Below are 16,162 nucleotides of genomic sequence, written 5' to 3'. Positions count from 1 at the left end.
ACCAAAAGCAAAAACAAACAAACCATAAAAGGGTTGGGGGTATTCCTCTGGCTGAGTTTGAATCCAGACTCTGGCACCTACAAGTGACTCCGTTGGGCAAGTGCCCATGGTTCTGGTAGGAAGAGCTACTCTGTGGACCAGAGTGGAAGGGAATCCTGTATTTATGATTTCTCTGTACCTATCTATAAGACAAGGGATAGTAACAGTAGTTAGCACACAGGGTGCCATGAGGACTACATTATAGGGAAAGTGCTCATAATGGTGTCTAGCATGTCGTGAGCACCATTCAGTGTCACCTCACAGCAGCAGCAGCAGCAGCAGCAGCAGAATGATGCTTTTTTTTTTTTTCACGCTATTATAATAACTCCTTTCAATAGAAATGTAACTGTTGATCCTATGCTGCATAATGCCAATTAGAGATGATTCCCATTATTTTTATTTATTGTTAAGAGAATATACCTAAATTTCTAGAAATTATTTGATTTTCCCCATTCTTTCTTGTCTTAGACTTTCTAGTCTTCTCTGACAATTCATATAAATTCTGATGTAGCTACTAATGTCAAGTAGCCTAAAGGCTGAGAGGAGGGATTGAAGGTGTATTAAACAATTAGGTACATTTCCCCAAGTTAAAATATCTCTTTTATCTCTTGTTATCAAAGTAAGAAATGCTTATTATAAAACAATCAGATAATTTAGTAAATTATGAAGAAAAATTAAAAATTGCTTCCAAATTCCACTACATATAAATAAACACTGCTAATAATCATCTACCATTCCAGATTTTTATGTGCAAAAATATACACAGATTTGTGTGCACTTGTGTGCACATCATCTTATATATGTATTTGGATGATATTTTATATTTAGCAATATAAACATCAGTCAGTATTACAAACGTATAATATCTTTGTTATGGCTGTATAGAACTTCATTATGTGGACATATCATACTCCTCTACCTAACTAATGTACTACTTTTTTCCTGCTTTCTTGAAATTTTTCATTTATTGATTTCCCCATAGCAGGGCTTGGTCTTTGGTTCTAACTTACCTACAGTTTCTAGAGCTGCATATGGGTGTCTAGTAACAAAAATATTATAAAATTCTACCTCCAAAAAAGATACAGATAGAAAATTAAGATGAAATCTTCTTCAGATTTGCTATAGAACATTGACTATAACTTTTATAAATATAAATTAAAATAAAAATTCTAAAATATTTATACTAAATACCCAAATCACTTAAAATTATTTGTAATGTCTTAACATTTTTAAGCTTCCTTTGTTAAAAATACATAAGTAAGGCACTCTGAAAAATATAAGAGGGATTTCACATTTTTAGCTATAAAAAACATGTAGACCTTATTCACCCCAAGGAAATAAAGCAATCTCTCTGTTATGGAAGGCTACAAAGAATAAAAGCTAAAAAGCTTGACAGTCATGTAGCCTTAAGCCACAAAAGGAGAAAGAAATATAAGGAAGTTTTTGCCTAACAGCACTTCAATTCTCAAACCTGAAATCTGACCAAACCCACCTGAATGCAAGAAAAATTAGTTTAAAAAAATTATCAGGCAAATGACACATGATGACATACTTAATGAGTTAATGGTAGTGTCAAAAACCAATGAAATGAATTTTTAAAAATTTGTTAACACTTAAACTTCTGTAAGCCAGATAGTAGGGACAGCATATGAAAACTGAGGTTAATTAGAAAAAAATATGGTAATTGCTACTTTGTAAAAGAAATCAGAGACACATGCCTATGAATTTCTTGTAAAACTATCTCTCTTTCGATACATTCTCTGGAATATTTAAAGTACAATGTGAGACATTTACACACAGAGCTGCCACACAGTTCCTCTAGTGAAATGAACTTTTCAGAAGGCAGTAAAGTCAGTCTAGTGTGTTGTTCAGCGATCTTAACGAAATGTGGCCCTAGTAGTGCTGTAATAATGTCACACTTGTGCATTCAGCCCACAGGTCCACGTACACACACACAGTTATGCCCTGCTCTAAAAGCAGAAGAATTCTACTCTTAGATTTAAAAATGAGGAGGGACACAAAACTCATAGTTTTGGGGTACCTTCAGCTTCTCAACTAAATGAAAGATGGCACCACATTTCGAGAGTCGACACAGTAAAACTTAATTGGCTAGAGAAAATGTGTACCATCTTAGATTAATTCCAGAAATTGTTTGAAATTAAAATTCCTATATGAGCATGAAGTATCAGACAGCCATCTCTGGTATGGCTCTATTGAAGTCTACATATGAAGATACTCAGGTTCAATTCGAGGGCATAAATCATCAGTTCTCCTGTTCTCATATTTAAATGACTGTAGCCTATGGGCTGAATGGTATAGTCATTTTTCTCTGCAACTAAACAAGGTAAATAAATGTGATATATTGGCACATCACCCCACCACTCTGCATATGGTGCACATTAAGGTTGTATTCATTTGCCATATGAATATAATTCCTTTTACCACATATACTATTAGTTACAAGCAGTAAATACAGAGTTGTTTTGCTGGAACTTGAAGGCCTGCATTACATCATGGAGCACTAAACATCTTAGACCTTCTGGAGAATTTCATAGACATACTTTTAATGTCGCCTGAACTTGAATACTGCTGGCATACTGCTTCAAAACCCTACTTGAATTCTTCAAGGAGAAAGAAAACACAGGGAAGTCTTGGTACAATGGTATACACCAAAAGCAGAGCCAAAAGGGAAGCTTTGGATGAGGTACGTCCTTGAATTAATGCCCTTGACAAAGAATCAGATCAAGAGTCATGTCCCAGGGATAAAAAGGCTACTAGCTTCAAGCATAGCTTTCCTATTCAAAATCTAGTGAACATAAGGAATCTAAATTAAAATACCTTCTAAACAGTTTTGCCCAAATGTAGCTTACAAAAGACCTGTGCTCAATAAGATAATGAGTTTATCTCATAAAAACTGCAGCGCTTGCTTTATTAGGCATATATTGTGATTTTTCCTTAAAAGAGTTATTGTTAAGTTCCAAATCCATGTTAGGTAGGGCAAAATAAAAAATAAAGTAGAGGGCTAGGGCTGTAGCTTAGTGGCAGAGCTCATGACTAGCATGTGTGAGGTACTGGGTTCGATTCTTAGCAACACACACACACACACACACACACACACACGGCATTCTGTCCATCTACAACTACCCAAAAAAAAAAGTTTTAAAAGAATAACGTGGATTCCCTTTGAAAACTAATATATTTTATCACAAACGTACACATCTTGGCATTTGTGACCCATAAATAATAAACCACAGGCAATTAAAAACAAAGTACATCTGTGTTACCAAGTACTGATTTTCCTATTTCCCATGGTAAGTCCCCAAATGCATCCAGCAGATGGTGCTCTAGGCCACCTACTTACAAGAGGAATATGGTTTGTATTGCATCCACCTATATTTTGGCAAGACAAAGAATAAGGATTTATCAGTAGCTTCAGTAAAACATATTAGGCTTTATGATAAAAGACATAATTCCTAAATATGTGTACAAAAATATACATATGCATAAGCACATGTGCACAGAGGCAACCAGTGAATAATTCACCCCTGGACGTCTTACAATACTACTTTTCTTACAGACTTGATGAGTAGTCTATGTGTTTATCAGTGGTATTTATAGTCACATGGCAAGATCATTCCAAATTCATTAAAAAAAAATTTAGAATGCCTTAAAGTTAGAATTCATTTTTAATTATTGCAGGAATGTCTCATTAGGGTGATACTAGTAAAATTAACAACAGTAGGATTTACGGTAATGACTTAAGTGATTGATGAGAGTATAACAAAATGAAGTTTTAGACAGAGAAAAAGCAGGGCAGCTATGGCATACAGTACTTTAAAAAACAGCTCTGTGGTCTGTTAGTGCTAGCCTTATGGTTAATAAAACCTTCTTTCTAATTAACGGTGCTGAAATATTCTTAAAGAACAGAATCTTTTTGTTATGAAAAAAACTTGAATAGTTTTGTTTTTTTTCAGTAGACGCCATTCCCATAAAGGAGAAAGCTGACATAGATTAGCATGTCTGATTGCAAAGAGGAAAAAAAAATGCCACCTTTCAATCAAAACCAGAATTCAAGAATGGAAAAGTACTTTACTGAAATACTACACACACAAATCTATGCAACACTCTCACAGTCAGCAACCATTTGCTCCTAAAGCTAATCAACTGTGGCTTTAAAAGAATTACTCCAAGACCTAAAAGTGCCAAATAAGCATTTAATTTTTAAAATCCAAGTTTATAATTTATTAATATAAAACAGTCAATAAATAATAACTATTTAAATACCAACTGAATGCATGAGGGCATATTTTCTCTAGCATTTGGAAATGTGCAGTATGGACAATTTTATTCTGAAAGAAAAATATCTCAGGAAAAGTCTTCTGCTAGACAAGATTTAGTTCTAGAACAGAGAGAGCAAGTCCTAGGGCAAGGAGAGGCAATGTACGTCTACATAGAAAATATCTGTCATTGAAATACGCTTGGCTAATTTTATTTTTAAAAATCCACAACCAAATGAATCTTATTTTAAGTTTTCTTGTCACTGAGAAAACTGCATTCCATAGCAGATTAACCATCACAAGACAAAAGAGTAAAAAATGAAAAACTATCTGGTGGTATACAGGAAAGCAAGCCTTTTGCTAAGTACTCTAGGCAGGTTTCAGAGAACATCTGAATCTTTTTTTAAAACTCCAAATTATACCATGTATAGGCTTTATCAAGCTTGAATTAGCCTGATTTTGTCCAAATAAGATGCATATTTATGTTGGATAGCATTTTTTAAAATAGCTACATGGTTATCAACTTTACATAGAGCCCCATTATCATATTTGAAGAGAATGATACACATAGGCTCATGACCCTAGCAAGTTAAATTTCCACTTGTTATTATGATTTTTAAATTAAAAACTAAATGAGAGCTGAATGAGGCCTATAAAATGAAATAAAAGCAATGTCTTAGTTTTTTCCATTTAATTATTTCCCCCTTCAAGAAAGAAAATAAGTCTAAAATACAAATTTTAAGGTTGAGGCATTATATGCATTTTCAGGCCATATTGCAATTAGATGTATATAAAAGCCTGACCACTTCTTGAAGGTCATTTCTGCTGCACCTAAGAGACATGCTACAGGAATGAGCAGAACCTACATCTCCCCTCTGAAAAGCTCTGTCTGCATCGTGGAGCCATCAATGAGCCAGAGGCTTATAAAATCCAAACCAGCTTGTGTGAATGTTTTAGTTTATACATACTAAAAATGTCTTTGTTTTTGTCATTTTTCTTTCAAAAAGCTTAGAAAAGCTTTTTCATTTTTTTTAATGTGTGCAAATTCTTATAATATGAAAAAGTGCCTATTTGTCTTTCTCCCAGATTCATCCTTCAAAGCTAAAGCTAAATTAAATTGGGACATCAGATGTTATAAAAGGGCCAGAAAGGACGAGGTTCACTTTGAGAAAGGTAATTTAATTTAGTCAAGATACATTACAATTTTCTAAAATTTGTATTAGATGTGCTATTTTATTATTCTTTTATTTTTTCCTCCTCATTACCAGCATTACTAGGAGTTAATGTCCACCATACTACAGACAATGAGAGAGTATAGATGAAGTGCTTCATGAAAAATATAACATTATAATATGTACTCTAATGCCAACAAGATGGTGTTTGTGCGGTGATTTATTTGCTGAGCATCCTGTGCTTCTGATAACACCTTAGGCCAGTTACTGCTGTTGCTTTCATTTTATAGACAAGAGAAAAGAACCACAGCAGAACTGGGAACTTAGATTTTAGATTTTACTACGAACCCCAGATTAGGTCACACCTACTTGATTCATTTTTTAAAGAACATGCGTGAAAAAACCATCTCTACATTAATTTATAAAATACCTAAGTATATAAAGATATATTTAAACGTATACCACCAAGCCCCCATATAAAAATAGAATAGTTTCCACGTTCTGGAAAAGCTGAGGATTTCTCATTTTAAAATATATTAAGTCTTGCACCAAACAAACACATTATACCTAAATTTCTGAAATGCAACAGCAATTACATATGAGTATAGCTAGTAATGTCTTTACGTCTCAGAATACACATTAGTAATGACTATGCACAGCATACAAAACATGATTAAGTAAATGAGTAAAAAAGAAAACAAAACAACCAAGACTCACATTGCTTCCTTTGCAGATGTGTGTACGTGTGTTTTGTTCCTAAATGTTTTAAGATAAATAATAAAATGGTAGATTGATTATCTATGTCAAATTTAAGTTCACCTGAGATAATTTAGTAAATCTTGTAAATGGAAAAAAGAAATTGAAACTAGTCACTCAACCTAGAGGCCAGAAGGCCGAAGAACAGGAACATCAGTGTGCATATGAGAAGAGCGTCAAGTACGTTCCTACAGAATATGAAGAACAAAATCCCTAAAACCGGTAGCTTTAAAATTGATACTGTAACTATATGCATAAAATGGAGAGATCTGTATAAATATGTAAGATACACACCACGTGCACACTGCGATTTGATCTGATCACAAAGACTGAGTTATCCACAGTATTATAACCACTGATTTTTTATATTCTATTCATGTAGGGAGTTATTCCTACTTTCATTAAAATAAGAAATACATATTAAAAGTTAACTGAGTAAAATCTGTGTTTACTTACCAGTCCAAAGGCTATAACATACATAATAAGAAGCAACTTCGAAAAATACTTTGCATATATTCCTTTTAAAGTCATACTAGCCTTTGACTAAATTTTTTGAACAAAGCTTTTGCTTTCACACAAATATTATCCATTTAAGCACAACTCTGAGGAGTTGATCCAAAATACAATGGGCTTAAACATATTCACAGTGTTTCATAATTTAAGGCTGAGTGACAGAAGTAAATACAACAGTATTCAGGTAATCAGGGACAACATGATCCTTCCTTAGCCAAATACATTGTGACTTACTTTATATTAAGAAACTGTAAATATTTAAGAGCAGTTCAAATGCTCTACCTTATGAAGTAAAAAATCTAAAGCTATTCTTGCAGGAATTCTTCACTATTGTCATAATCATTTTAATTAAATTCTCATTTTTCAGGTGGTCCCTTTAATTGTTTTTTCCTACTTCTTAATGTGTTTTCTGAAGCCATTTCTTTTCTGCAGCTGTGTGCGATTGGCTTTAATGGTTGCTGCTTCCTTTTTTGCCTTCTGTGAATTACAATTTTAAATGGTTACACATTTTTTGTTTTACTGCCTTCAGCACAGTTTCATAAAGATGTTTAAGGCTGTTGGTGAACATTTTCATTTCCCATCTGAAAAACCAAGAGCCAATTTGAATATTCCATATTGGCCTTTTATGACCTATTTTATCTTTTAATATGTAAATGAAAGCATAATTTTATAAAGACTGGTCGATTTCCATGAAATTATAATTTTTATTTTGCTCTTTTAAAATATGAATTCAATAAACAAGATAATATGTGATTGTTCTTTTATGTTATATTTTTTTGTTCATGAATAAAACACCTCTATTTTATTTGGTGACAGCCATTTCCAATGAAGAGCTAGCAGTTTTAGATTGTAAGAATAACTTATAACAGAAAAGTAAGATTTCATGCATCAATTTTAATTATCATGGCCACAAAATGTTTTAATGACCAGTCCATTTAGATATTTCTTAAATTATAACCAAGAAATTAAAAATACTTGATTATTCAGTTTTACTCTCACCATAAGGTAACTTACACTGCAATATGTTATTTCTACATCACATGTAAAAGTTTACTTAAAATGTAAGTTGTACTTACCACCTGGGTTATCTCCAATTCCACTGCTTTTTCCATTCCAGTACCACAGCAGAAGCGTAGCATCACGTGACCCTGAGAGAATGTAGCAATTTCCCCCAATATATGACTCAGAACGAGTGAGGCAAGTGACGACATCCCAATGGCCAAACACCACTTGGATCAATTTTCCTGAAATAGAAAACAATTTTCTTTTAAATTTACTATTTACTAAATTGCTATTTAAAAAAATAAGTTTCTAGTGAGCAGATAACAACTTGTGATGCCATTTTAACTCAGATTCTGAAAACTCGGATTTTATAACAACAACTCTGAATTTTTCCTTAAATACAAACAATAACAAAAAATCAATTAAACAGTGGTAACACTTTTGAAAGGCATATGTTAAACCTATTTCAACAAATGATTCTTGAGGACCAAGAGACCATATCCTTTACAAATGGCTACTGTAAGTAACAAATGGATTGTGTTTACTTATTAAAGCAGGCTCAGGAGCACCCTTACTGGAACCATTTTTAACATTTTCTTGAGTAATCCTACATGATTGAAAATAAAACAAAGCTTGGTTGCCCTTCTGTAAAAGTACTCTGTAATTCAGATTTCACTAATATAAACCAGTGAAGATTTAATGTATTTCTTCTTCTTTTAAGTCACTTTGGAGAGAGCTTCTGCTTTTTTAAACTGGGATTACATGAGTCCATCCAATGTAATTTTTGATGAAAAGACTAATTTATTGTGATTGCAATTTGAGCCAAGTCATTCTTTCTTTGTTTTAATTGTCTGAATGATGAAAATTCCTTTGGGAGTGATGATGAAATCAAGATTACGCAGTTTAATGGTGATGGCTGGGTACAGTGGAGAGGAACCCAGTCAACTTACTATACCCACAGGGCTTCAAACACAGGAAGAGATGTCCAAGTAAAGATGTCAGGAAAAAACACTAAAGCCCTTGCCCTTTAGAACTTTTGTTCAGCCAGAGATTGTGTTAAAATTCATAAGAACTCATCTACAGAATTAAGTATCTGTCGCAGCTCCTCTACACCATCCCCAAATTTAGTTCTACTAACATTCCTTTGAAATGTCTACAGAATCTACAAATGAATCTCAAAGAATCTATTAGGCATAGATTTTTTTAAAAAGTCTCAGTAGAGTCATAAAAATATTTCAAATAGTCAAGAAAAAGACTGCTAAACTGAAGAAAAAAAATGTACCTAAAAAGCTTGTGTGTTTCAATTGGAATACATAATAAACTATTCAGAAGTACTGGCATCTAAGTGTTTTTAACTTTTCAAGCTAATAATGAATGTAACTAAGAAAGCATTTGCATTAAAAAAATTTAAGTTCTTGATTCTAAAAAACCCAAGGTTTGGTGATGCATGCCTATAATCCCAGCAATTTAGGAGACTGAGGCAGGAGGATCACAGTTTCCAGGCCAGCCTCAGCAACTTAGTGAGACCTATGCAACTTGGTGAGACCCTGTCTCAAACTAAAAGGGACTGAGAAGGTAATTCAATGGTGAAGAACCCTTAGGTTCAGCACCAACTATGGCATGGTGGTGTCCAAGGACACCAAACAGACAAACATGTAATTACAAATAGTGACAAGAATTGTACAAGAAAAGAAGATCAGTGAAAGTAACAAAGTAGAACATAATTTGGGTATCGGGGAAGCTCTCCATAAGATGGGGACATTACACATTTACATTACAATCCTCACTACCAAAGGAATAAAATAAACCTAAGGTTTATTACAAGTCTAAAAATTTAAAAATAAAATGCTGAAAGATATATTATCCACATCAGGTGGAACGCTGAATACATGTTTTCACTCATGAGTGGTAGTCTTGCACATAGCATAGTACTAGTAACTTTAATATCAAATTTATTTCAATCTCAAAAGCAAAACAAAAAGTACATTCTTTTCCTCCCATGATTCAGTGGAAGCAAAGACTTCAGTCAAGGCAGGTGTTAACTGCTAAATGTTCAAAAAGTTGTAGGTGGACACAGTACCTTTACTTTATTATTTTTTTAGAGAGAGAGAGAGAGAGAGAGAGAGAGAGAGAGAAATTTTTGATATTTATTTATTTAGTTTTTGGCGGACACAACATCTTTGTTTGTATGTGGTGCTGAGGATCGAACCCGGGCCACACACATGCCAGGCGAGCGCGCTACCGCTTGAGCCACATCTCCAGCCCACTTTATTTTTTTAATATTTATTTTTTAGTTATAGTTGGACAAAATACCTTTATTGTATTTATTTATTTTTATGTGGAGCTGAGGATTCAACCCAGGGCCTCACACATGCTAGGCAAGTGCTCTACCACTGAGCCACAACCCCAGCCTTTTAAATGAACACCAACAAAATTTTCACTTACAAAATTAGGTTATATCGATTTTTTAAATTATGGTAAGAATTCAAGACTTTCCAGAATCAAAAACACCAAAATAGAAAATTAAGTATGAAAAACATAATAATTTTTACTTCATTTTAAAATGAAGAGGTCTAGTAGTGAATGGGTACCATGAGATTACAGGCAGGCCTTACGTGAGATAAGAGAAGTGAGAAGTCAGGTAGCTGAATGTACTTTTTTCTTTTGTACTGGAGATTGAACCCAGGGATGCTTAACCACTAAGTCACATCCCCAGACCTTTATATATATATTTTTTATTTTGAGACAGGGCCTCCCTATGTTGCTGAGACTGGTCTGGAATCTGCAGTCCTCCTGCCTCAGCCTCTGAGCCACTGGCATGCACCACCACACCTGGCTGAATGTACTCTTACTAATAATTAGAAAACTGAAAGTTAAATTAGTGTGTTTTAATCACTGAAGGAAACTCCATCTTGTGTGTATGTGTTGATCAGTGAGTATGTAAGTGACTTGTGTTTAGCCTATTGCTAAGTGTGAGTGTGTAAATACTGGGGTGACTTAAATAGGTTATTTCCAGATAGACTTATTTTGAATGTGAAACTCAGCAAGGAGCATGAGATAAAGAACTAGAACTCAGTAGGAACCTATGGTGGGGGGTGCGGAGCGGGCACCAGGAGGTTCCCAAAGAGCAGCTGTTTACCTGCTACCTTACTTCCCAACACCTGTGGGCACAGGGTGGAAAGATTTAGCAAGGAAATAAGGCTGCATTAAATAGAGGCAGAATGTTCTAAGATTCACGTGTTAATTCCCATTAGTTAAGTCCATGGCCGTTCTTCCAATGTCAGAGCCCTTGGAAAGCATATACTCAGTCACTGTGCTTTCTTCTGCAACTAAAATTCCCTGATGTCTTAATTTTTGCCTATATAGTTATCAAAATAATTTTTCATTTGAAAACTATTGACTGAGCACCTGCAGAGTGCAAGTGCCAGGCTTGTTTAGGTGGACATGGTGGTGATCAGACACAGTCCTGCTCTCAGAGCACCAACTATGGCATGGTGGTGTCCAGGGACACCAAACAGACAAACATGTAACTACAAATAGTGACAAGAATTATACAAGAAAAGAAGAAGATCACAGAAAGTAACAAGGTAGAACACAATTTGGGTGTCGGGGAAGCTCTCCATAAGATGGGGACATTTACACAGTTACTTGGAAAGGGTTTCATATTTTAATAAAGATTAACTTTACTCTCTACAATTTATACTTCAGACCCAACCCTGGAAAACATTATTTTTTTTAGGTTTACTTTTCCCTGCTCTGGCAGGCTTCTGTGGCAATCTCTGCTGTTGCTACGAGGTTGAGGCTCACTCCTCCTAAATAAATCACAACATATAAATACCTGCTGCTCTTTTTGGTAAATTATTTTCTGATAATCTCATAAGTGTTCCTCAACCTTTATTTTTTGTTTCCTTTAATACTAGTCCACCTCTCCACACACTAATATCAAATATTACCACAAGCACTAGAATATCCCTTTTTTGACAGAACAAATTTTCTAGTTAATGTTTTATTTGACAGCTGCGCTACAAATAAAAAAATTCCAGCTCAGGACTCTGCACCACTGAATCTAAAATGTGGCCTGAAAATAATTCCAACTGCCGGGGGAAGGTTTTATTGTTGCCTCTGCTGTTCTGGTTGTGCCCCGAAAACATGATTTATGTTTAAAGAATTTCCTGTTACAACCGTGTTTCTCCTCCCTCCTCCCCCCACCAAATCTAATAAGAGAAGGAATTTTTTTTTTGGCTTGTGTGCTAAAATATAATTGAATTCAACACTTGTGATAGCTTTGCCATTATATATTACTGATCATACAGTTTTTCCCATGCTTCTCTGACAAACATAGAAAAAAATGTTTAATATTCTTTTTGTTGTTAAAAACAAACGCATTTACCTTAACTAGATTATTTTAAAATCTACCATCCAAGTTTGCATATAGACATTGAGAAAGATACTTGGATTATCATTTGACATATTTTTTTTCCTTCAAGTCTCTGGCAAGTATAAATAAATATTTTTATTCACAACTTATGGAAATGAAGTTTAAAGTATTCACACATAATTTTAAAAAAATACATTAGGTTTTTGGGAGAAGGAAAACAACTGATATCTAGTTTATTAAATTTTATGTAACATGGCAGATGTACCAAGAACTTAGTGTTACAAATTATAATGTTTTCCAAATTAACCAATGATTGGTGACACCTGTATGAGACAAGAGGGTACAATCACAACGAATGCTATATTTGAAGACAGAAGAACTAAATTACAAGGCCCAGTTCCATCAGCATTACCTACATAAATTTCAACATGTTACTTAACCTCTTTAAACCTCACTTCAATCATCTGAAAAATAAAGATAAGGACATCTGTCTACTCCACAGGATTATTGTGAGTTGAAAACAATATCATGTATGTAAAAGAATTTTTATAAATTCTAAAAAACTGTGAATATAGGAATTAGCTTGATTATTAGTATTATGAAAGTGAAGCTACTTTTGGTTTATAATATTAACATTCAATGCCTTTAAAAAATAGGGAACATCTGGGGCTGGGGTTGTGGCTCAGTGGTAGACTGCTTACCTTGCACACTGGGTTTGAGCCTCAGCACCACAGAAAAAAAGAATAAAGATATTGTGTCTATCTACAACTAAAAATATATTTAAAAAATAGGGAACATCAACAAATTAAAAAAACTTAAATGTCAAAATCGCTTATATGAAATTTTGGAAAAGGCAAGAGGAGATGAGGAACGGGGCAGTGTTTGCAGGAGGCTGAGGGTGTGGGAAGAAGTTGGGCAGCACAAAGGAAATTCTGGAAGGCAGTGGAGTTGCTCTGTACCTTGATTGTGATGTGGTTACTTAACTGTATGCACTGTCGAAACTAATAAGTATAAACCAAAAGGAACAAATTATACCATCTAAATTTAAAAATAAGTCTTTCTAATGTGTGAACAACCAATATACTACTTAAAAGAATATTTACAAGAATCTAGTGAGAAGATATAGCAGGTTTAACCTGAAAGTTAATTTGTGTAAAAAAGAGAGCACAATTCGAGATCAAGTAATGCTAAGGCTGTCAATACCATAGAATAAAAAGGCTAAAATTTGAATTTGATTTCAAAGCAGAGCAAATTCATTATAAAAATTCATTATAATTTCCTACATTTTAGGAAAACTTACCAGTCAGTTCCCATTGCATTTTTAAAAGAAAGTTAGTGAAATTTCAGGTTCAATAGTGTTCCACCTCAAAGACTTAAAACATCTAGTAAAAGCCTGAATGAGCATGCTTTATTCAAGACCCCCAGAAAAAAGATATAAGCTATAAAAAAAAACTAGATCATCAATTCCATAAAGCAAAAATCATGCCTAAAAACAATTTCTGGAGTTACCTCAATGAAAGGTTCATGGTCAATTATCATTTCCCTACTTTCTCTTAGCTATTTACAATACTATAAAAGAATGAAGAAAAAAAAATAAACTCCTTGAGTAATGAATACTTCATTTTTCAATACACTATACTTGGTAATATAGGAGCATAAACTCATACTTTATATATTACTAATAAGACTGAAAGATTATTTACCTTAAAGCATTTAATTAACTAGAAATCTCAATTAAATAGATATTTCCATTCTGTAATAATATTTCACTAAGACATATATAGATTCTTGTTTTAGTTAAAATATCTACTTCCAGGGGTTCAGAGCATAGCTCAGTGGTTGAGTATTTTCTAAGCACGTATGAGGACCTAGGTTCAATTACCGGCACCAAACCAAACCAAACCAAACAAAAAAATATACTTCCATAATAAATATTGATTAGTCTAATGAACTGATATATAATTTTAATTATTTAAAGTATTTGATTACATATTTATTATGTGTTTGTTTTATCCTCTGTTTCTAAACTCCATGAAATATCTAAATGCTTTTCCTATAATGCAAACATTTATAAACATTTCTTGGGTTGTATCTCCTGTAATAACAGAGGAGAGCTTGTTTGTCCCCTAGGGAGATACATGCAAATGCATATACAGACTTAAACTATATTTTAACAAGAGTTCCTGTCACACATAAAATCAGTAGTCTGCTACTTTTCTTCATGATGGTGCAGCTTTTGGCAACATTCTATGCAGAATTGGGTGGAGGCAAGATATCTACTCCCAAGAGAGATACTTAATGAGTCTTTCCAGTGAGGAAAAGAAAATCTTTTAAATAACACAAAAGCAGAAAGATACACTATGTCATAAGATCATGCACATACATATGTGTATGGTATTTTCATAGGGGGTTTTGCCTTGAAAACGGTGCCTGGTAGATAAACCTACTATAAAAGACTGCTACTTAAAAACAAGTTGTAGTTTACTCAATAGTGGGCAATGTGGCAGATTAGTTGGCAGATTATTATAATAATAAAATAAATATTTATATAAATAATATTAAATAATAATTTTTTTTTCTTTTTTGGTACTGGGGATTTAACCCAGGCTTTACCACTGAGCCACATCCCCAGTCTTTTTTGTTTTTTGTTTCTTGAGACAGGGTCTCATCAAGTTGTGGAGGGACTCACTAAATTGGAGAGGCTGGCTTTGAACTTGTGATCCTCCTGCCTCAGCCTCCGGAGGCACTGGGATTACAAAATGCACCACCATTCCCAGCAGCAGATTATTTTTTGAAAGGGGAAAACAGTGTCCTCTCATTCTTATTTTACAAATTTCAGAATTATATAGTTTTTGGAAGGAAGAAGATAAGGAAAGCATTCTAAGCCTCTCAATGCCAATAGTTACAAACTTTAGCTTACTAATGGAGGAAAACAAAAATTACCTGTGTCTGTAGAGTAGACTCGGAAACTCTTATCCCAGAAGCCACAGACGAGAATATAGCGGTTGTCTGAAGTGATGACAAAGCACTGGGAGTGGACTTGAATACTTTGGTCTAAAAGGTCAGTGATTTGCCTCCTGTGCATTCCTGTATTGCTGGCTGTGAGAATAGAGGAAGGAAGGAAAAACCTACTAAGCACACATGGACAAAGATTGTCATACTGGGAGTTAGAGGTGAGGAGGAAAGGGGACAATTTCTAAAATAAGAATACTTGACCTTTAAATTAATAATATTTGAAAAACCCAATAGGAAAACACAATTGCTAGAAAAATATGGGTGGTTAAGTTCAAGATCTTGGTAAAAAATTTTTGCTTAGAGGAAAGAAATAATAACATACAATTTAAAAATAGTGTACAGTTCGCAGTACATGCTTTCTAGCTCTTGGGCAGGACCAAACTAGATTACAACCTCCAGACTGCATCACAGTTAGGTTTGTGTTTCTGACAATCTCATTACATCTATTGTCATGAGAATGGATTCATGTTGTGACAATCTATTACCTTTAACATTTTGTCACAAGGAAGAGATATTAGGATTTAAATGTCATATACTTGAAATATTGTAGCATCTTGTACTACTTTGGCTTTAACGGGTCTTTAATTTGACTAGATGGGAACTCCCATTTCCCCTGTTTACAGCTGTGCTTGCATGTGAGGAAAGGCTAAAATGACTATTTATTAAAGATTCTTGTAATTGAAAAAGCCAAAGCACAGCACACTGCCACTTTCTTACTCCTTATTGAAGCAATAAAACAAGACAGTCTGGCAGTGTGTTCCAAGTGCTTCAGAGCACCTGAGATGCGGTTTGTCACAAGGCATGAGGGCAGACACAGAGTGACACGAAGCACCAGGAAAAGTAATAATCCTCTTGGAGGATACTATCAAGTATGCCATTATCAGAGAAGGAATTTTCACTGAGATGCATTTTTGGCTTTGCTTCCAGGGATCTAATTTAGCTTTTACTTTCCAATGCAAATAATGGTTCTCGCACTGTGAAAGAAACTCTATTATACCAGAAATTCAGAA

General features: G+C 34.1%; 1 protein-coding gene across 5 annotated transcripts in view; it reads right to left on the bottom strand.

Annotated features, from left to right (window-relative positions):
- Positions 1-16,162, bottom strand: part of Lrba (LPS responsive beige-like anchor protein) — a 701,372-nt gene that overhangs the window by 22,588 nt on the left and 662,622 nt on the right. For all 5 annotated transcript variants that reach the window (XM_071614622.1, XM_071614623.1, XM_071614624.1 and 2 more), the window contains 2 exons: positions 15,081-15,236; positions 7,834-8,001 (listed from right to left, as the gene is read on the bottom strand). In XM_071614622.1, coding sequence (XP_071470723.1) covers positions 7,834-8,001; positions 15,081-15,236 — 324 coding nt within the window. The remainder of the gene's footprint in view (positions 1-7,833; positions 8,002-15,080; positions 15,237-16,162) is intronic.

Source organism: Marmota flaviventris, chromosome 7 (genome assembly GCF_047511675.1).
Source record: "Marmota flaviventris isolate mMarFla1 chromosome 7, mMarFla1.hap1, whole genome shotgun sequence".
NCBI classification, from domain to species: Eukaryota; Metazoa; Chordata; class Mammalia; order Rodentia; family Sciuridae; genus Marmota; species Marmota flaviventris.
The sequence above is the reverse complement of the archived record's forward strand: the minus strand, read 5'-3'. Positions and strand labels throughout refer to the sequence as shown.